The 22,254-nt window shown below is 39.8% G+C and overlaps 3 protein-coding genes across 5 annotated transcripts; 1 reads left to right on the top strand and 2 right to left on the bottom strand.

Moving 5' to 3' along the window:
* Window positions 1-410: 410 nt before the first annotated feature.
* Window positions 411-2,418, bottom strand: LOC107225871. The gene is made up of 4 exons (XM_015666467.2): window positions 2,256-2,418; window positions 1,368-1,705; window positions 1,053-1,160; window positions 411-930 (listed from the first exon to the last, which is right to left on the bottom strand). Exons 2-4 carry the CDS (start codon window positions 1,697-1,699, stop codon window positions 648-650), a joined length of 723 nt encoding a protein of 240 aa, XP_015521953.1. The 5' UTR covers window positions 1,700-1,705; window positions 2,256-2,418; the 3' UTR covers window positions 411-647.
* A 7,788-nt stretch (window positions 2,419-10,206) lies between these two features.
* LOC107225877 lies at window positions 10,207-20,395 on the top strand. Of its 3 annotated transcripts, none has more exons than XM_015666481.2 (8): window positions 10,207-10,462; window positions 13,618-13,970; window positions 14,113-14,241; window positions 14,337-15,725; window positions 16,479-17,309; window positions 18,663-18,831; window positions 18,954-19,311; window positions 19,403-20,395. In XM_015666481.2, exons 2-8 carry the CDS (start codon window positions 13,629-13,631, stop codon window positions 19,761-19,763), a joined length of 3,579 nt encoding a protein of 1,192 aa, XP_015521967.1. In that variant the 5' UTR covers window positions 10,207-10,462; window positions 13,618-13,628; the 3' UTR covers window positions 19,764-20,395. The 3 variants fall into 3 exon arrangements, with proteins under 3 accessions (XP_015521967.1, XP_015521966.1, XP_046588399.1); XM_015666480.2 differs by having other exon boundaries at window positions 14,071-14,241; XM_046732443.1 differs by having other exon boundaries at window positions 13,604-13,970; window positions 14,071-14,241.
* Window positions 20,396-21,137: 742 nt separating this feature from the next.
* LOC107225874 (N-alpha-acetyltransferase 11) lies at window positions 21,138-22,159 on the bottom strand. The gene has a single exon (XM_015666470.2). The coding sequence runs from the start codon at window positions 21,938-21,940 to the stop codon at window positions 21,380-21,382; it is 561 nt and encodes a 186-aa protein (XP_015521956.1). The 5' UTR covers window positions 21,941-22,159; the 3' UTR covers window positions 21,138-21,379.
* Between the last annotated feature and the right edge of the window lie 95 nt (window positions 22,160-22,254).

Genomic DNA, 22,254 nt, shown 5'->3' with positions numbered 1-22,254 from the left:
ACTATTTCCGATAAAAATTTTCTGTTAATTCACTCCAGTCTGCGGAAAATTTTATCAATATCAACAAAATATTGAAAAATGTATTGTTTTCAAGAAAAATGATAAAATTCCCAGACTTTTCCCGGTTTCCACAAAGCGTGCCAACCCTTTAATCCCAATTCGTTCTTTCAAAAGTTACCACATATGATATCAGATAAAACTGAAACAGGGTTGCAAAGAAATTCGTAACACTTTGTAAGATGTTTTAACTCTGTTTCCTCTTGAGTTTTACTAATTTGGAATTGATAAATAAAATTGTAAATTTAGTAATTAAGAAGTAGCTCGTTTTACAGCTCATTAAAAAACTTACCGCATTTTTCCTAATGACGAAATATATCATCACGGAAAGTTAAATAATAAGTATCAGCAAGTACGAAAGATAAATATATATTTAAATTGTTTCACTTATGCGTAATTAACATTAGACTATTCAAATTGTAAAGAGAACAATGGATAATTCAGAGGAGACGAAAATATTTATTATAACGAGATCGAAACGCAATTTGCAGTTGTTATTCCTTTTCGGGTTTAGTTTCAAGCTCACCCTCATACTCAGAATGCGATTTAGACTGGAAATCAGGTTTGGACTCAATCTCATTGTTAGATTCCTATTCCGATTCAGAAACAGAATTAAGTTCAGGCTTGATATTCTGTTTCAATTTATTGTTGCTTTTGTTCGTTTGGTCAAGATTTTCAAATTTATTTTCATTTTGTTTGCCATCTTTGTCGTGGATACTAAGCTTCTTGCCTCTAGTCCCCCGTTTTCCCGTCTTTGACGCTCTATTGTCAGCACGGAGGAATAGTGTATTGCCATGAACAAGTGGCCAATCCTTCTGCTTTTTCAAATATTGCCTAGCAGACTCTAAGCTATCCATTTTAACGAACGCAGACCTGAAATCACGTACAGATTCATTATTTGCCGTTGGAGTGATACACAACTATCAACTTTGGGACATTCAACTGTTAGATACTTATTGCCTGTAGTTTTTTACGAAATTTTATTCTATGCTGACCTGAGACCACTTGAATTCAATGCCAGCATACCAACAGATGTGCAACCCGGAAATGCTATCTTCAGGTCTTCTACTTTCGTCTTAGCATTTATGTTGGACACAAACAAGCTACGATTGAAATGAAAAGTTATTCAGATATGATTCATTAATAATTGTTCATTTAAAATATGTCAATGGCATGAGATTCAACCAGTACCATACATCGTCATATTTTATATGCAACATCGAAACAACATACGAGTTTTGCTAAAACTTCGCATGTCAGTTGAATCTTTTAAACCAGTAATGAAAAACTAATTTCAAAATGCTGCATACGTCTGCGTTATTTCGGGTATAAGCGGCGGCTTGGGCTGTGGAACTTTAATCTTCTTCCTGCTGGGTTTATTTTCCATTGGTTTTGTCTTAGGATTGAAGGCGATAACGCGTTTACCATCTACTGTCTTTTTCTTGACATGCTTCAAGGCTTTTATCTTCTCTTCTACGGTTGGAAATATCACGTGACACGATCTTGACGACTGTCTTGGTAGCTTGACTTTTGCATCCCCTTCGAAAAGAGCATGCACTTCTTTTGTGTTGCGGATCGTGTGCGGAAGACGGACGTACAACGTCCTGGAACGCTCCTCTGTAAAGTCTCTGACTCTGTACATGTTGTCCTGAAATTGAATGAAACAGATAATGATTATCGTGAAGTACATCCAGAGTAAAATTGACTGGTGAACTGTTTTGTTTCTTTTAGTCTAGCTATAAATTTGTCTCGAGAAAATTTCGATTTCTTTCCAAGCCACATTTCATCCACATCACAACAAAAACAAAACTTTGGGGCAATTAGAGTTTGTGCTCAACAGCTTTATACACAAAATTATTAGAAATTTTATATCTATTGTACGTTTTTGTAGTTGTAATTTTTTTTTGTCGCGCATTTATAGTTTAACAGTTTTTTACGAGTCAAATGATTAATGCTGTTCCTGTAGAGTTTATGATTGATTAGGATTTTTCTAATTCATTTGAAGGCATGAAAATTCTTTATTTTGTGAAATCGAATACAGTTTTCTAGCAATCTCCAGTAAACATGTGTGAACGTAAACAAGCAACGGTTACTTTCAGAAAGACATAAACCATATTTATTAAGTTGTCGCATTCACATTTTGCAATTTTCGCTACTTTGCATCTAAGAAACGGTCGAGGAGGGAATGTACTACTTACCCCAACTAAAGATCAATCAATTAAATATTGCTCGAGTTAATGGTTAAATCAGTAGATCGAAAAACGCCGATATCGGAAACACGTGTATAATTTGTCGTCTCTTCACATGCTCTCCACATGACCATACAGCAGCGCTTAATTCCATAGACTACGGAGAGGTAACGAAGGAGGATCTGCCTGACGAAAATCCAACCAATAAATCGTGACGTCATGACCAAGCCGCCGCGCCTCCTACTGGCCGACGGAAATTACCTTCCTACAGTCCTACTATACCGTCTCACGCCCTTGTAAATAAAAAGAGATTAAAACACATCAAAACAGATTCGCTTTGAGGTCCACCGATAAAAAATTTACAAGAAAACTGCTTGTATGATGCGAAAATAAACGAGATTAGTTATTTAATTTTTGGGAAGGAATGCCTGTGATGTAATCTGTTTCTTCCAATTTTTTTGTATTTGAACTTTAACGCAGTTTCAATTCGATCTAATTTATGCTGTATCCATTTCTATTTGATTTTTTCTGGACAAAAGTTCACTTGCAACGAATGACATGATTTAAATAATTCACGTTCTATACGTTTCCGTTTGAATACCATAACGACTTGAATACATGAGAATCCGTGAATAGCGACAGCGTCTTTATTGTGATTCATTTTGTCGTAATTCCCAATTTTATGACACTACTTAAAAAAGTCCCATTTATACGCGACTTGATGTAACGCCAAGGTTATTGGACACCAAAAAAAAAAATCGAAAGCTGTCCCGGACACTACCGGGACACTACAGTCTCCGTTCCGGAGTCAGGTCACCAAGGACCTCTTGCGTCATCGATTCAACGGGTTCATAGGATAGAGAGCAGTTGTTACAGTCGCAGAAATCTTTCAATCTTATCCTAACACCCCCCTCGTATTGTTGTTAGTTGGAAACCGAAATCTACTTAACTGTCTCGAGCACTTCTGGTCGTCACCATGTCTAGAGCTCGAATGAAAAATCTGAAGCTCAGCGCGCTACCCCCAGCTCGCTTCGTTTCTGCCCGATTGTAGCGCCCGACTCCAGTGGCTAATCCTAGAAACTTTTGGTACCGCGTATATAGCTACCACAACAAAAGTATTTTTATTTTCTGATTTTAACTAAACAATTCTTCCTTTGTATTAACATGAATGTGGATGTAAATTTTTATATATATATATATTTTTTTTTGTTTTCAATAAGGTTGATTTTAATTAGGTGGTGACAGAAGCTGTTTAAAATTATATGACCTCAAATTTTTAAACGATCATCAAAATAAATATTTTTACTACCTCCAGGTAGTAGACTTGCAATAACAAATCTCTCAACAACGAGTAAGTAGAAAACAAAAACTTCGCCACATGCGGAGTCATAACTTTATCGAAGCCAACTTGCACGCAACAATTATAGCGAGGCACGAAAACTCCTCTTCAATATTTGCAAACTGTTCTAATTCTGGTAACTTACTTTACTTTGGGTGACACGTTGGCGATTTTCGTAATAAGCTGATGACAAGTGTGGTATCAACACTGAACAACCTGCTTAAACAATGCAATCTAGGTTTCGGAGCGTAAAAGTTGGTACCTCTGCCTGCGTTGCATGAAAGCGAATGACGTTGCGGGAAACTAGCCACTAACGAACAAGTTTCGATCGGTTGGAGCGATCTGCGCAAAGTGACTGCGCACACTGAGGTCGATATTTACGGAATTGCTGTCGCTCGCAAGATCAGGCGAATGATTGTGATGTAGCGAAAGGGATCCGTAAGCACCGTATGATATAGAATGGTAGCACCCAGCAGTAGCACCCTATATTTTCTTTTTTTTTTACTCTTTGATTCTCTATCAGGAAACCCCATATTTACTGAGTGGCGTATTCATGGTTTGACCTCTATATCACTATTCTTCACGAGGATTATAAACGGAGAGACGTATTATAATGCGATGTCACTACCCATAAGAATACTAGGAGGTAGGCCGACGGATGGTGGGCGCGTACGTTACAGAGTTAAGAGATGCAAGAGAGATATTTATTATTCATTTAGTTTCTAAAAAGGAACATCATTTATTATTGTTCATCTGCGTACATAGTAATGATTACATTTTTCGCTTTTTAGTAATTGATTATCCTTTTATTCTGAAAGTAGTTTACTGCTTACCATTTATCGCACGTATAATAAGCATAATCCATCCTGCGATCATTGAAAATTGAAATGCATCTAACATATGAATTAGATGTAAAATTGAATTAAAATTATTCGGAGTAACACTTAGAGTTGGAAGGAAGTCTTAAAGGCTACATAACAAATAAAAAACCATTTTATTCCAAAAAACTTGCGTGTGCATTCAGGTATTATAGATATTGTATATACTTATACACATATATATTAATAAACTATGTCAAGTTTGTCATAATCATATACCGAACAGAGAAGAATAAACATTGTAGTATTTACAGCAAGTCAGTATAGTAAATGAGCCAAGGTTTTCACAGTAGTTATGTGCACATAAATATTATGACTCGTATGTCTATACATTACATATAATTTATATGTATGTGTAGATATATGAGGAGTAACATAACTGGTGAAACCTATCCGGACCATGCGAAATGCAAAAGTAAGATCGTCTTGTTGTTTTGCCATTTTCATTGAAATTGCGTAGGAGTACCCTCAATACATCGTTATGATTGTTAATTAGCTTGAGATTTTCTCTGCGAGCACTTATACTCAGGTACACTAGGTAGAAGGTAAAAGGAGAACTATATTCATTGAAAAATTCCACCCGGAAAAATTATTCTTTTGAAAAATAATTTGCTGTTTCTTTATTGTATTTATTTACAATCTATTATTTTCGAAATGGTTTATTATAGCTTGATAGCTGAGGTTAAAAAATGTACGATCCCTGATTACTGATAAGTAGAAAAGTCGGGTAAGAATAAAAACCAAATCATAGGAAATGGAAAATTCGAAGACGTTACACTACTGACTGCAGGCTGTTAAACGAATGCTGCAACATGCAGCGGGTTACTCATACTATCCGAGAGGGAAAGTGAAACCGTCCAAGACTTTCTCGACTATAGTTAGAACGCTTAGCATGCCCGTCGCGTGTATGTAAACAGGCGGCTAGCACCTGAACGAACGTGTTGTACCAGAGTCCGGAATGGTCGTCTTGCAATGAAGCATCGCTTGGACAGTGTGAAATCTTACGTAATTCCTAAGATACATATGCATATAAGCAGTGACAAATTAATTTTAATTAATTAATTAGTTGCAGACAATATAAATTACTCAAATAAAATTCTATATTTAATAATTATAAAAATAGTAAATCAACGTTCTTCTTTTCCATATTAAAAGAAAAAATAATTATTCAATCCTATAAAACAAAAATCTAACAGCTTGTACGGCGCTTTTGGTGATTTGCGTAAAATGATCAGCTGATAAGAGTTTTCGACGCCGTATTACTTTGCCATGATCATTATACATACATCTCATCTCACAACAGTCAATTCAGCACTCGGCGTATATAATTAAGAATCAAGAACTTCAGTAATGTATTTTTTCAATAGCTATATTTCTCAACAATTTTTCACATGACACAATTATATTTTACGTATCACGTCCATGATTTGCACGTATATGTCCGTCTCTCGGCCTCGTGGGTGGATCACGTGTAATAAGTCACCATAGATTTCGCAAGGAAATACGTAACCAAATTACCTTTACAGCTATAAAGTTGATACTAAGAAACAGTGAGCATCCACTTCTGCCCATTAGAACAACGTATAACGCGAACTTCTTGTACCGGTTAAAAATCGGGTCAAGACAAACCGATCTCGGATCAGAAATGCTGGGAAATTCCGCCTTGCAAAATAGTCTTTGCAGGTGTAATCGCAATACCAAGGAAATACCCGTTACGCAATCACTATAATATGATCAGTAATCATAATTCAGCGCTGCAACGCACCGTTACCTAGAACACGCACCCCACGCATTTATGCCCATCACACGAACCAGGTCGCAAAAATTTTGCACGCATGAAGAATTTGTCATTTTTCATCCTGGTTAAATGACCAACTTGATTTCATTTTTGCCTGCAATACCTTTCATTCATACTTGTGAGAGAACATCTGTCGTTAAAAATTAGTCCATCTAAAGTAATTTTGAAAATTTCTGATCATCCCGTATATTCCAATTGACAGAATGTTTACAGAATGTTATCAATTTCCATTCTACTCTTCAGAAAAGTTCCTATTGCTGTTCAGAAAAGTATAACACTTTTGGATAACGTCCAAATATACTGTACTGGTGTAACGATTTTTATGGAAGAAAAATGAGAAACCTGATTTATGATCAATTAAACTACTATTTCAACCTAACGTGATGTGCAGAGTTGTAATTTTTCGAATCACGTTTATTTCGGTATCGATGATGCATACACTACAATTTATAGATGCATGTCAGATGTCTATGCCAGTTGGGGTCAAATTTTTTATTTTCTTGCTTCGCCAAAGTAATATTCATTTATTTATTAATTATTGTAAAGAAGCTGCAGGGACAGTGATTTTCATACTAAGAAGACATACGTACAAATACTTCGGATTTAAACGTTGTTCTCGAACTTTTGAATGTGTTTCCCAACAAGAAGTTCAATACAATTCGTCAAAGCTCAAAAATCGCGAAAATTATTCAACACTAAAGCAATTGAAAATTTTTATAATTTAGGTAAATCCGAGTCTAGAGTGATGAGGGATGATACTCAGATTCCATAGTTAATCTTACAAAAGCAGTCTTCCGTACAATAGATTTTTTGGTGATTGAATGATTGAAAAAAAAAGTAACAGTAAAGGACGTGTATTAAAGTCCTATATACATATAAGATACCAAAATGCATATTATACGTACATACCTACGTAACATTGTGCGTACGTCTGATCGTTTTTCTGCACTATATACAGAGCGTTGCACGGTTACGCGTTTGAGATAATGTTACGGAGTGGTAAACCGGTCGTAAGTAACTTCGTCAGCACATCCTCCAGTGCCTAGATCACTTTCTCCCGGAACCGGTCAGCCGAAATGCTGCACAAGGTAGGTTCCTACGGCGTACAACAACCGAGAGGGACTTGAGTTCATGCTACATTGCACGACAATATGAAGCAGGATGCGTAACAGTATTTTACCAAAATGTGTACAATATTTTTTTTGCAAAATTCCGAGTCGCAAAAAGATCGCATTTATCGTCAGTTGTGAGACCTATGTATGCGCGCAGTGAACGTTCATATACCAAGGCATGTGAGTATTCGTGTCCAGCACTTGGGCCCGTGCCTTTACGATTGAGTCGGTATGATGTCAAGGTTGCGGATGTGGAAGATGGCTGAGGTAGAGATGGGTACGAGGTTGAGAAGAGGAAAAGAAAGTGCAGCCAGCGGGATGAAGACAAGGGGAAGGATACGCAGTTCACGAGTCACGCTTCCTCCGGATGCGAGAAAACTCGTTAAACCTACCCAAGAAGACTCGGGCTGCAATCACGAGTCCCGAACTCCATCGATTATAATCCTTAACCGTCTCTCTCAATTTCGTTCTACTACGATCGCAATCGAATGATGTCGAAATATGTCACGGCTAATTAATTCCATCTATCATACCGCGAACCAGGACTTGAAAATCCAAGACAATGTATACATTACGCGATTATTTCACCGGGTCATTGAATATATTTGTACACTGCATCATTTCTTCATTCGAACTTTCCTTTTCTGCGAATAGGATCCTCTGCACATACCAATCACTATAATTGTGTTCGACAGGTTGGGGATTGATGGAGAGACGGTGAGATGACCGCCAGTAGATATTACAATATTGATTGTTGACTGACACTTTTTCGGCGGATATTGCGAAGCTGCACAAATTCACACTTCTCCATAATATCATACCTGTATCATATGCTGTTATCGCAATAAAATATGAAAGAAAAAATCTTTTCCATCTGAATTTCTACATGAGAAAATGAGTGGCTCGCAATGCTTCAGGAACTGGTTTTATGATAGATTATCGGTCCGTAATTCACGGCTGGTGAAGTTGATGACCTCAAACCTTAAACTTAGGCACTTATTCGCCTGGAATACTCTTGTATGATCACTTAACTCTGTAAAGAACCGGAACTTATGTTGATTCAGTGTGCGCATCAAGCTTTACTGGAAACGCATTGCGACACAGGCCCTTCAAACCATGTATCACCTTTGTTCGAGTTTCGTCTCTGCAGAACGAATATGAGTGTTGGATTTACGTATATCCACGCAGAACCTTCGCGATGAGGATTGAGAAGTTAATCAAAACACTTCTGGAAATATGCAATTATGAAATTCAGATTCTAGCGGTCAGATATCACAACATCAAACGGTTGGTTCTCGGAGTTTGCGTCTGCCCTCCTTGGCAGCACATATTTTGAAACAACCTTAGGTCCGGAATGGCGTATTGGCATTCGGGCTGCTGTAGATGAGATATTAAGATCAGACGCCCCACTATCAAACATGAGTAACTACGGGTATAACCAAAGTACGTGGTAAGGAGCTTGAAGCAGTTGGATGAATGGAAATTAATTGTGTAATGAATTATGGATAAGTCTAGTCTAGGTAAAGCTAGGCAAGGTGTACTATTGTCGTCAACGGATACTTGCGCAACTAACTCCAGCTCAAAGATCCTGGTTAGTGCATTGCACTCCATCTAATCTGTCACGGTGGGTATTCTGCATGCGGCGCACATAATATTTGAGGGAACTTTACGGTGAAAGATGACCATATTTTTACACGGGATTCGTAGTACGTTTTTACTATTGAACTAGATGGAATCCCAAGTTTCATTTACCAGTAGTTTAAACAATCAGAATAATTGAAAATTTCACTGTCCTTACCATGATCCCAGCAAACCACTTTTTCAGTCTGGTTTCAACTACATCCAATCCCGAGAGCTGAAAACTCGCTCGAAAATTTAGAGAATTCGTACATTAGAGATGTACCTAGTTAACTCTTATAATAAAGTGTGATTCAGTTTTTCAAAGATACTTCCCTTTGTGATACCGTTCTTAATACATTGTGTATAAGATATTCTTATATTTTTCTGTATATCCTAGTTTTCCTGAACTGGTAAAATTACGACATCTGACAGCAATGATTCTGCGCCACGAGTTCTGATAGGAAAATAAATCGTAGTCGAGTACCTTTAGCGTGTTGTGAATCATTCTATTGTTTTATCGTCGTTTGCTTGTATCAAAAGTGTATAAGTGTACCTGGTATATGCCGAAAGAAGTTTATTATTTTGATTCAAATGTTGCATCTCACTACGCGTATAAATCATTATAGACACATATATTCCGACTTTCTTTCTTGATGCGATTTAATGTTATAATTATTATTATTATCATCTTGCGATTTACCACATAACTCGATTGGGCAAAATCGCAAAAATACTATCACTTTTAAACCCTCGAAATTTATGCTGATCATCGGCTTCGTTATATAGTCATAAATTACTCGTGGAGTAATCAAAGTTGGATAAACCTTTGCGAAAATATACTACAGCATCACCCATTGAGAATCAGTGAAACTAGAATGAAAGAATGCGGACTTAGGTTTTGTCATCAAACATAGTCCGTAGTTTTAGCAATCACTGTTACGTTCATTCATAAATAAATGCAGACTCTGTCGCCTTTCTCGGCACTTTTTCTCCTTCTTTATTCTAATTTCCAGAGGGGATGCAGGCTGAAGAAAGGCGTCGGGCTTTGAGGTGACTCACCGAGGTGCAATCAGCGTTAGATGGATGGCTGGAGCCCCACCGCCGAAGAAAATCGAGGTGGTCGCGGACGCGGTTCCGTTGCCCCGCTGCACCAGCATCCCCGTGATGGGAACCAGTGTATAGTATATAAAAGCTTTGTCGCGTACTTCGGTCAACCACAGAAGTGCCGGAGTTAGAGTCAGAGAGGATATCTCGAACCAGAGTGAGGAGGTATAGCATATAAACCTGGGAGAAAGTGTTCGCGGTCATTCAGTCCTTAGACCATATACTCGTCTCAGTCTATGCACAATTCAGCCGAGGAGTATCGCTCGGCATAGTGGGCTTCTGGTCTACAGCCGTATATAAGAGTTACTCCGGTGTACAAGTAGCTCAGTGTCCGTGAGAGTGTTACGAGGAACGCCTCGCCCAAGGTGAGAATATTTTTTGAGAACATTTAAACAATTTTTCAATCACCAATTTCTTCATTTGGATCTTTTACAAACGCAAACATCACTGATTCACTTCGATTTGCAGTTTTCGTCTTTTTAACATTCTACTTCACAGTTTTTCTGTCGCCGAATATTTTCAAATTGTTCAAACGTAATCACTTCATCACAGAACGTAATTCTCTTGATTTTTTAAAATGAATTTCATATTTTACAATACCGATGTACAAATGTAACAAGTCACACTGCAGGTGTAATGACAATGAATTGTACTACGGTTACCGGACATTAGAGTCATTTGAACAATAGTATAACAAGCAATAGTATCCGAGTATATTTGCTAAGGTTTTTGCCAGGAATTTGGGACCGTGCAAGGTACGTTGATTTTGGTATATCGTAGTCTACTGTACGGGTATCGTTCCAAGTTTGAGTTCCAGAGAAGCCGGTGAGTTCGGTGGGTTACGAAACTGTATAACTATGTCAAGTTTAAGAGGACTTCACAAGCCCCGTTAATTTGTGTTTATGGCATAGGAAATAAGCTGGACTGCGCCAGCTGCAGCTCAGTTGTGAGACTATTTTAGCAGTTTTTGGTGAATTTTGAATTGTAAATATACTCATGTAAATTCGTCTTTTTCTGTGACGAGCACGTCGGTTAGTTGAACTTCATTGTGGTACGTAACCAGGCAAACTTTTGAGTGTTTATATGTTGTAATTATATTATCTTTGTCAGCAATCCAGATGTGTTTCTTAGAGAAAAAATTGCAGCATTATCAGATCCATATATTTTTCTCATTAATTGGTTAGGAACGTACCAACTACAACTGGAAATTTGATGGGCGTTAATAAATAAACTGTGAGGAAAAAATGGTTACTCCGATGATTTGGAGCAAAAAAATAAGCTATGCTGACCCGTTTGTAATGTTCATCTGGTGAAAAAAAGGAAGATAAACTCTGAGTTTAGCTGGCCGGTTTTTATTTTTTCAAAGTTTCCCTAAAGTAAATTACATTGCTGTCTGAAGTAAAATATAAATTTCGATCAGTTAAATTTGGCTTCGATCCGTGAACGTTCTTTGCTGTAATCTTCCTTGATCGAAACGAAAATGCGTCTCGTGAAAATCTCAGTAATCGTATGAAAAATGTAGGAAATAACAATCGTGAAATGATCTGCGAGAAATGAAAAAGCGAAAAAAGTCACATGCCTGTTATTAAAATTATCGATAGAACTAATCCAGGTTATTATGGATGAACTAAAAGTATATTGTTATTCTTGTTTAATGAACTTTACTGCGTTGAGATTCATTAACATACAATAGCTTTTCCCGCCAGCACCTTCCAAGTAACTCGTCAAGACCAAGACGCGATATAATATAACATACAGGGTGAATAATTAATTTATAAGAGAAAGTTAAAATCAGTGAACCGCAAAACCACGTGGGAGGATCGCTGACGTACTTCTTATGCACGTTTGACAAACGTGTGTGTATAGGAGAGTCCCTTTTCGGAATCCAATAAATACCGTCAAACTTTCCCTACAACTTTTTGCAGTAAATCGGTATAAAAAAAAAACAGTACGGTTAATGTTCGACAAAATCTTAAGACTGATGATATAAAATTCATTTTTGATCGTTTAAATTCTTTTCTCATCGTTTTCTCGATCTTTTTGAGATTATAATGGATTTATTGCTCCTAAAGAATCTCGATTCGCGTGTACGTAAGCGAGCCGTTAAATTGTTAACGACAAGATTAACGATACGAATCGCCTGTCAAATTTGGCGAGAATTACATCACCATACTACTTTCTCCGTGCGATACGAATGGGCTTGTATGTATCTATACGAAATGAATTAAACGAATTCAATCATCCTGCCAAGCTGGCGCCACAACACAGAGTTATTGTGGCATTGGTAATTCCTATACACGTAGATAGTGCGTGAAATTTATGTAGGCTGACGACTTTTGGCACATACTTCATACTTTCTCCCGAAGCGAATCCTTTGATTTCGGTAACATCTGATTCAGCTGAAAGTCAGCCCGTCCTGTCACCTCCAATTTCAGAATTAAAGTAAAACTGTGCCATATAGCCAGTGAACCCAAACCTGCAATTAGTAGAGAGGAAGTACAATTTTTATGCTTCAAGGAGTTGCACTATTGTGAATAAATCATACGTGAATTTGAGAAACAGGTACCGTGATCTCGGCTATAAACTCGTCCGCTTTGACGCGAAGACTTCTGACAAAGGACCCTTGCATGGGTCAGTGACCAGGAATGAAACTTGTTTGAAAAAACAATCGGTAGAAGAGAAAGGCGAAAGATGATGCACTTTCGCGGCGAGTGTCGGCTTGGTCGTACAACCGTGCAGAGAAATTACTGCAGTTATTACTGATTCGTGTTAATCAGTAGATTTTCGACATGTTCCATTGCGTAGGTTGTGTGATATGACGAATGGAAATCTTTCGGTACAGAGGCGAAACTGTGTTTTGCCTTAGTTAAATATTATGAGATCACAGCCAAATATATGTATGAGATGAAAGTTGAGATAGGGAAAGTCAACGTTGACTTTCGCGTGTTTATGCCGAGAATCTGTAGCCCATGTAAAATTACTTTCGGCAATCAAGAACAGATACAGATTACATGAATAGGCGATGGATGTAGCGCGAATCCACCCACGCACGCCCACGAATCCAATATCTGCAGAAAAAATCTCGTCACACTTTTGAAATACATGTTATACGTAAACACACTTTGGATCCTGCGAAAGCTCATCGTTTCGAAACACCACGTTATTATGTATTCACTTGCAAATCGTCGGCGAAATTTTTGGCGCGATTATCCATTCATGGTCTGTGAATTTCGAAACGCCAACACATGTGACAGAATAAATAGTTCTCTAGCCAACTAGGTTCGAGAAAATTGAGAAACTAGTTTGCATGCTGGAACGTTCGTAAGAGTTCCGAATTTTAATCTACAAATGATGATCTTCACTGACAAGCCTTATCGTTGGAGAAATTCGAAATGCTTCATTGACTATTTGTAATTCAGTAAAGCTAAATGGACGGAACTTGATTTTATGAGAACGATAAGGTTAAGCTCGACGAGAAGTGAACCCGACAGTGAAAGCTGATGTAGGTTTTTGGTTTCAGAGTGATATACAATGTGGCGAGTGATACTGGTGAGCCTGCTGGCGCAGTGCTTGTGTGCTGATCAAGTTTCATACGGGACGTCATCGTTTCTCCAAAGTTCCTCATCTTCAAACCAACAACAACACCAACAGCAATGGTCGTGGCAAGATACGGGTAAAGACCTGCTTGCCGCAGCGAATACAGAACAGGAGGAGGCCTTTCACCCAGTGACCTTCAACGCACCCGATGCCCCCCAGCAAGGACAACAGCAGAGTGATCTGCAGAACGTCGCTACGAACTATCCACAGTATAACTCCAATGTACAGCAAGATAGTAGCGGTGTGGCTGAGGCTCTTGAACAGCAGGTTCGATTGGTAAGGATCGTTTTGGGTTCAGGCATTTGCTTTGAGGTCCTAAAAAAAGTATGCAGATTAATTGAGTAAAAAAAAAAAAAAAAAATCCTTTGTCTTGCAGGTAGACACTGTCATTGATGATATTCTCGTATCGAATCGACAGGGTCGCAATCTGGAAGGTTACGACGAAGTATACTCAGATCCGAACGTAAAGAGCGCTCTTCAACTTGGGAATGATACCGTAGCACGCGCCTACATCAAGGAAAAGCTGTGCTCGCTTGGCCTCATGAACGTAAGTGTCAATGATATGATTGGTCTCGTGGAACTGGCAACCTATGACCACGTTTTTTGGAATTGTGCATAAAAAACCTGTTTCTTCATTTACAGTGTGACAATCCCGAAGGAAGACGCCCATATTACTCACCCCACAGAGACATTCAGCCACAGGAAATCATTTACGCACAACCTGTCACCATTAAACCAGTTGGAAGGCCTCTTCCCGCAATTCCAGTAAAACGTCCCTACGGACCACCAAGGCCAGTGCCTGTTCCTCCGAGCTTTAGTTCTGGCCCTCCGGGACCGATATACTCTGGACCAACCGGGCCTTTCAATGGACCACCTGGATCCTTCTCTGGACCACCGCCGTCATTCTCAGGACCGAGCTATGGACCTCCACCCAGTTTTAGCGGCCCATACTCAGGCTTCAAGAAGCCGGGACCAATCTATGACTCCAAACCCATCTACGAGGGTGGAGCTTCATTCGACGGGGGGCTTGAATACGAAGACAAGTTCATCGACAAGAAGCAGCTCGTTCTTAATCAGGGCTTAGGGTCTGGAGTGCAGCAACATGTCCATCACCATTACCACCATGGTGAAGATGCGAACAACGGAGGCAAAGCTCCAACTGTTGTGGTCAACAACCCTGGCGTAGTGTCTGGGACTCCCAGTTCCATCATTGGACCTGGTCCCATTGGTAATAACGGATTTAACAATTACGGATACGGACACGGGGGTGGAAGTTACGGTAATGGCGGGGGATTCGGCAACTCCTTTAACGAGTTCGAAAGTTTCAAAAAAGAGTTTAAAATCAAGACTCCGTCCTCTGGCAACAACCTGATCGGCTCTGGAAGCAGCAATTACGCGGACAGATACCCGAGCTACGAAAAGCCGCGACAAGATCCTACCTTCAGCACTGGCAACATTAATAAGGGATTCTCATCCAACAATTACGATACCGGTAAACAGTTCAATTCCGGGTTTAGCAACAGTCAATATGACTCCAGTTCGTCGTCGTCGTACAACGGCTTCGGGTCCAGCAACGGTTTCGGGTCAAATGGCAACAACTTTGGGTCTAACGGTAACGGGAACTTCGGATCCGGAAACGGTTTTGGGTCATCAAACGGTGGAATCGACAGCGGTTTTTCGTCTTCCAATTACGACGATTGCGTTTGTGTGCCGTACGAGCAGTGCCCGGCCGTTGATCAGCTCGGACGAAAGGATGACCTCTACCTGGCCATAGACCCGAGGCATCTTGGTAAAAATATCGAGGCAGAAACCGTTGAGGCCGTTCTAACCGACGGAAATGGTACAATGAGCGTTGTTCGAGTACCTAAGGGCGTAAACGCCACGGAAGAGGCTGAGCACACGATAGAAGAGAACAAGAAAGCGTTGGAAGCAAATGCCGAGAAGACTGACAATAACGATGAAACGAAGAGGTCCAAGAGAGACGTTAAGGAGCTCGCGGGCGAGAACGTCAAGAAAACCGACGCACAAGGGGTAAGGCACTAAATAATACATACTATAATTTGCATAAACTGTAGTCTATTACCATTTGCCAAGTCCAGGAGAACCCCATGAATGCTTTATACAGGATTATGGTTCATTGATTGTTCGTGACTATGTCAACTCGGACAAGGCAAAGTGTGTTTATACCTCAAGCTTGGCAATTGGTACGAATTTGTAAGAGCATGGGTTGTAAAGATATAATTCTATAACGCAGAATTACGAGGATGAGGCAAGTTGGTGTACGGCTTTTAACGCTTTTTAACGCTTTCTATAACATTAATGCACTTTCGCTCATTTCCAATAACTCTGACTTCAAATTTCATGACCTAAACTACACTCCACTTTCAAATTCCAATCAACACCTCAGACGAAACTACCTGATTCCACTTCACGTTTCCCGGTCACGTCAAATCACATCACCTGACACCCTACCAGATTACTGTTTCGTCAGTCTGAGGGGGAAAAAAAGTACAGCAACTTAAGTCAACCGGGAACATTACACAAGTTGAAGGTACATTCCACCGTCCAAGGTCACGCGATCAGCCATCGGCACAATGAAAATGCGAATCATTTGAATCGAGTCCGAGTAAGCAAGGACTCGGGATTATCATGTTGGTTGGTATCGTTTGGCTAGTGTTTTGGAATAGCGGCGAAAGGCGTAAAAAGCGAGGAGTGTCTAACCAACGTGCTAACCCTCTGCATCCGGGTCGTTGTAACTTTACCACGTGGGTAAAATATTTCCAGCGGCTGGTCGTCGGCGACCTGGACACCTCGAAATTGAACCTGAAGCCAACCTGGGGCGTCAGTTTTGGACTGCCACAAGGAGGAGCCGGCTACCCAATAAACCCCTACGGCGGAGATTCGCTAGTAAATCCCTACCCGGGTTACGGGGGCGGAAGTCAGGGGCTAAACCTCGGGCTGGTCTCAGTGAATCCCTTAGTTGCAGTTCAAGTGACGAAAGACGAGTACGGTGATAAGGTAGTCAAGCCGTTCGTCAACCTCCACGTCACCCCGAATCACGGACTAGTCCACAAGCTTGGCGACCTTCTCGCCTACAAGAAACAAGTCCTCCTCGGTAAACCAGGTGGCCATTATTACCCCCAGCATTACCCCGTAGGGCCCCCTATTTACGAAAAGCCATTCGGTCACCACTACCCGAGTCACGGGGGTGGCTTCGGTGTGGCTTATCCCGGTAGGCCACACTACCACCATCAATCCGTGTACAAGCCCCATTATTCCGAGGGTCCTTATGGTCAGCCCGGCTATGGCCAAGGCCCTGGTGGATATTACCGTGAAGACAACGACTACGACAGCGATTACTCCGGTGAATACGGTGATTATGCCGAGGACTACTACAGGAATTTGAGAGCAAACGATACTCAGAAGAACCTCGGGGCTTACAATGAGAAATTGCAGAGCAGTTACGATAGCGCAGAGAATGACTGGAACCCGTCATCGTCGTCGAGAGCGCAGAATGTTCAGGCTCAAAAGAAAGGGGACGAACGCGGGGGCCGGGTAGCTTTCCCGGAAAGGCGAAAACGCGATGTTAACCAAGTCGAACAACTGGCTCAGGAGGTAAGAGCTGGGAGTATTAGTCGGTGAGCTGAATAAAAGCCTGTGAGGATGGCCGCGGCGAACACCACGATGAGGACAGACCTGACCGGAGACACGCGCACAGAGCTACGATGATTATAAACAGTTTACATATACTTGAGAATATTTTCAAGTTCCTTTTTGCTATCTCTCTTGCTCTCGATATACATTGTATAAGTATATGCATATTTCCTTCACTTTCTCTTCGTCCATATCTCTGTATATTTCTTTCTTTTTCGCACAAACACACACTATATTTCTTTCTCTTTGTTCTTTTCTCAGTGAAAGTCTTATTATACCTGAATGACATCGCTACTAAAAACTGACTATCGACTAATTTGGTACACCGGCGAATTCTTTTACTTTTTACGAATTCATTATCAATCTGAATTATGGCAGAAACTTATTAACTAGTGTACATACAGACGATTAATTTCTGAATGCATTGCGCGCCCTCTCTCTTACTGTTTTAATTTGTGTAATGGAAAAACTATCGAACTTATACCTAGTCTCGCTAATAGACTTTCGCCGTTTGTTACTGCGGTACTAACATAATATATTTATAGCAAGTAGAAAGCATGACGAATCTATATACTATATACATGTATACCAGTATGGGCGTTAGAGCACAAGACCGTTTGCCTTTTTGACAAACCAATTTGGTACAGTAATGATTCAAACCTGAGAAATTAGTTCATCTATCAAAAAAAAATATTTTCACTTCCTTAGATGCAAAAAATATTTCTATCTGTAGATTTACCGTTACGATTATAGGTATGCATTTTGAAAACACGTCGAGGACCATGCTGGTATATGTGTATATCTCACTTGCCGTAAATTGGAGTACTCGACTAAAACTGAAACATGTACATACAAAGTTATCTGACACTAAGCTACTTAATTTTCCAAATTTTCGGTGCTCGACTGCAAAGCGAAAGTCTGTAAGCATTGCTTCTGGCATTGTGAAGGTTGCGGGAAACCTGATTGGCTTTTCTTCTACTACAAATTAACTCTGGAGTTGCCACAAGCCGAGGAATTCAAAATGCGAATTTACCCAGACATAATATTTGCATAGCATAGTAAAATTTTTTAGCCAATCCGTACGCAAGAAATCGCGTTTTGATTAACAATTCTCGACACTTGAAACTCAAAAATGTGGGTACAATCTTGTTATTAATTATAAAAACGACCAAGCTCAAAATCTAAGATAATGGGAAAAATACTGTTAGAAACCGTTCATGGAAAAATACAGTATTTTTTAGCTTGGCCATTTTTGAAAAAACTGCTTTGCTTTCTCATTTAATGTAACTTGACAAAATATTTTTTCAATCACAGAGACAATTTGGACGTCCTCCAGTCTGCGGACCGCGTCACGTGTGCTGTCGCCGGCAACAGATAAACCCTGGAAGGCCTAGTCGGTATGGACAATGTGGAGTCCGCAACAGCCAGGGTATAAATGGTCGTATAAAGACCCCAGCCCACATTGATGGAGACTCTGAATTCGGTAATTGGTATTCGTTGACATTGCAGTACTTTGCACACTTGGAAATCCTTGAAGCGTTTTGCCTGCACGTAGATAAAATCCGTTTGCGAAAGCAAAAGTCTAATATTTTAAATAACTTCCAGGCGAGTATCCTTGGCAAGTAGCAATCCTCAAGAAAGACCCTAGCGAGAGCGTCTACGTCTGCGGTGGTACCCTGATCGGTCCCCGTCACATACTGACTGCGGCTCATTGCATAAAAACTCACGCCGGACGAGACCTCAGGGCACGTCTTGGAGAATGGGACGTGAATCATGACGTTGAATTTTTCCCGTACATCGAACGCGACATAGTCAGTGTCATAGTGCATCCAGAATTCTACGCCGGTACCCTGTACAATGACCTCGCAATCCTGAAGCTCGACCATGATATCGATTTTGAAAGGAATCCGCACATCAGTCCGGCCTGCCTCCCGAACAGACACGACGACTTTACTGGCACCAGGTACATACGAGTTTGAAGAACGTCGATGCTTGTCTGTCCTGCAGGAGCCTCTCGGCATGTTCATTTCGCTAATTTCTCACTTTTCGCACAGGTGCTGGACCACGGGATGGGGAAAAGACGCCTTTGGCGACTCTGGAAAGTATCAGAACATCCTGAAGGAAGTCGACGTTCCAGTGCTTAGCAACGCGGTCTGCGAGAACCAGATGCGAAGGACCAGATTAGGGTACAGCTTCAATTTGCATCCAGGTTTCATATGTGCTGGAGGTGAGGAAGGAAAGGACGCCTGCAAGGGTGACGGCGGTGGCCCGATGGTCTGCGAACGTCAAGGTCACTGGCAGTTGGCTGGTGTCGTATCCTGGGGAATTGGATGCGGTCAGGCAGGAGTCCCCGGGGTTTACACGAGAGTATCGCACTATCTCGACTGGATCCGACAGATTACGGGCCAGTTTTAAATTACGCCGATCAAGTATTATAATTAGACATTAAAAACGCGAAATAATTCAGTTCGTTCAGAAACTTCAGAACCACTTCAGAAAATAGTTTCGTGAATCATCACTCTCACTTTTGTAGTAACTTATGCACAGGTAAATAACCAGACTGGACGTTTTGTAGGACACGTGCAAAAGATTGAGTTTCAAGAAAAGGGGGTATTCACTTCAATTTGTAATTAAGTAAGGAATACGCAGACGTGAACGTCGAGCACTATCTTTTTGAATTTTTCAAGTTTCAGTGTTCTGACTTTGCATTTAAGCGACTGTCTCAAATTACTCTGACACGAAAAATGTTCAATCTTATGGACGACTTGGCGTCTTGTGACAAGAATGTGCGTTATACAATGTTATTTAAGCTGTAACTTATTTTTTATGTATATAGAATTATTATTATATTTTAAAACATAGTTATATTAAGTACTATCTAATGTCAGCTCTTTTGTTCATTTTCTTTTTGACGATTGTTTTATTTGTTTTCTTCTTGTGTTTTATACAATAATCACTAAGATTCGGGTGGAATAATACCCGGAGCGTCAAGTAATGCATATTTCTTTGCAATCTCTCGGATTAAAACGAATAAAAGCCATTTTTAAGAAAATCAGCCTCATTTTTATTTATTTCTGGTGAAACTTTCTTCTATTGTCGTAAGAGAACTTTACGAAAAATTATTTCTAGTACTACGAATATTCAGAATTGAAAAGTAATTAGAATGTTTCTCTTCTGGACGTTTATCGTTTTCAAATGTTGGTTTCAGCTGTTAAGTTGTCAAGTGATAAACGAATTGAAATGTCAAATGAATTACTTCTTGAGAACTCTGAACGTACATTCCTATTTGGTTTTTTCCCTTCAGTTAGCTCGCGTAATAACTATGTCGTCTTTCTCCAACGTTTCAGGTTTACATTTCACGATATAATGTACTCGGTGATTCTGTAAAATGATCGATAATATGACTTTTTAGCAGTTGTGAATTTAATCTAGATTTATTTCAAAGGATACTTGAGCTGTTGACTACTTTTCTCGAAAACTCGAATTTGTAACCAAATTTAGAGAGCGAATAACATTGGCATTTCACGGGTACAAAATTTAAATTGACAAGATAATCCTTTTTGAAGACGAATATTTTTAATGTATTATAATTATTACAAGTTTCCCTAGTGAATGCAAATAATTTTATAAAAATTCCATTGTTTTCGTAGTATCGTCACCTGCACCCGTATTAAGTAAATGAAGCATCAATTCGTAAGTATTTTCAAATATATTACATACGTGTTCTGTAAAATTGACCGGCGGTACATGAAATTAGGCTAACTCGCAAAATAATATACTCCGTTCACATTTCGTTTACTTTTGTATATTCAATAATATTTATTCTTTCTTCTATTAAATAAAATAATAATAATAATAATAATAGTAATAATAATGTTGCAGCTATCGAATGTTTGCGCGCAGAAAAAAATTTACGTCTGATGATTTTACGATTGGTTGGTAACATCGGTTCGTCGCGAATCTTGAACTGGAATTATTCAGGGACTCAAGAACCGGTAGTAGCTGGTCTCAAATACCCAGACAAACTTTCTTCAAGAGTGTTCGTAATCACAGCATCCACCAGAATGGGTGTGCGCTGTTCCGTCTTTGGCGATTTTATCCTTCGCATGATTTTTTTCTTGATGAAAACTGCTTAGGTCCCTTTTCATTGCATAAGCGTCCTCGCCGTCTGCGTAATATTTTGGCTCAACTTCAGAGACCTCAAACTGCAGACTGCTTGTGTAGAGATTCAAGGCAGCTCTGTTGCTTCTCCTAACGTGAAGAGAAACGTACTTCGCTCCAAAGCACTCTACCATCGCTCTTGATGCCTGATTCATCAGCTTCTGAGCAATGCCAAGCCTTCTGTGTGACCTCTTTACAGCCAAGCTAGTTATGTGCCCATGGGGATTGTCCTCACAGTCCTCTTCCATCTTCGCCAGTACATAGCCAACTATTCGACGCTTTTCATCCTCCGCAACGTAGCTAAGTTGTGGCCAAGAGAGAGCGTGGTAGAGGTAGTACTTCATCTGATAATTTTCTGGCAAACACTGAAGATTACAGTGCTGCATGTTCAGCAAATCCTCCGTCGTGGCACAACGTATGTTTATTGACATTTTGTTTCTGTTATATTTTGCAGCTGTCAGCAAATTGTGAGCAGTGATCGAAGAGATGGACTTTGGAACCTGATATAATAATCGCGTGCCTGGCTAAATTATTATTGGATAGATTTTGTGGTTTCAGTCCAAGTATTAAAAATAAAATAGTTAATGTTTTCTTGTCTGATCTGCTTTTTCTTCCTTCTTTTGATCGTGAAGAAATCTATACTGTCCTCAGTCTCGACGGACCTTTTTTATCCGTGATCTACCGTTCTTTAAATCGTTTACCGAAGAAGATTCGCTCATGCCACCAAGCAACTCACGAACAAAAC

This window comes from Neodiprion lecontei, chromosome 2 (assembly GCF_021901455.1).
Source record: "Neodiprion lecontei isolate iyNeoLeco1 chromosome 2, iyNeoLeco1.1, whole genome shotgun sequence".
Taxonomy (NCBI): domain Eukaryota; kingdom Metazoa; phylum Arthropoda; class Insecta; order Hymenoptera; family Diprionidae; genus Neodiprion; species Neodiprion lecontei.
This window is presented reverse-complemented; position numbering and strand designations above follow the sequence as displayed.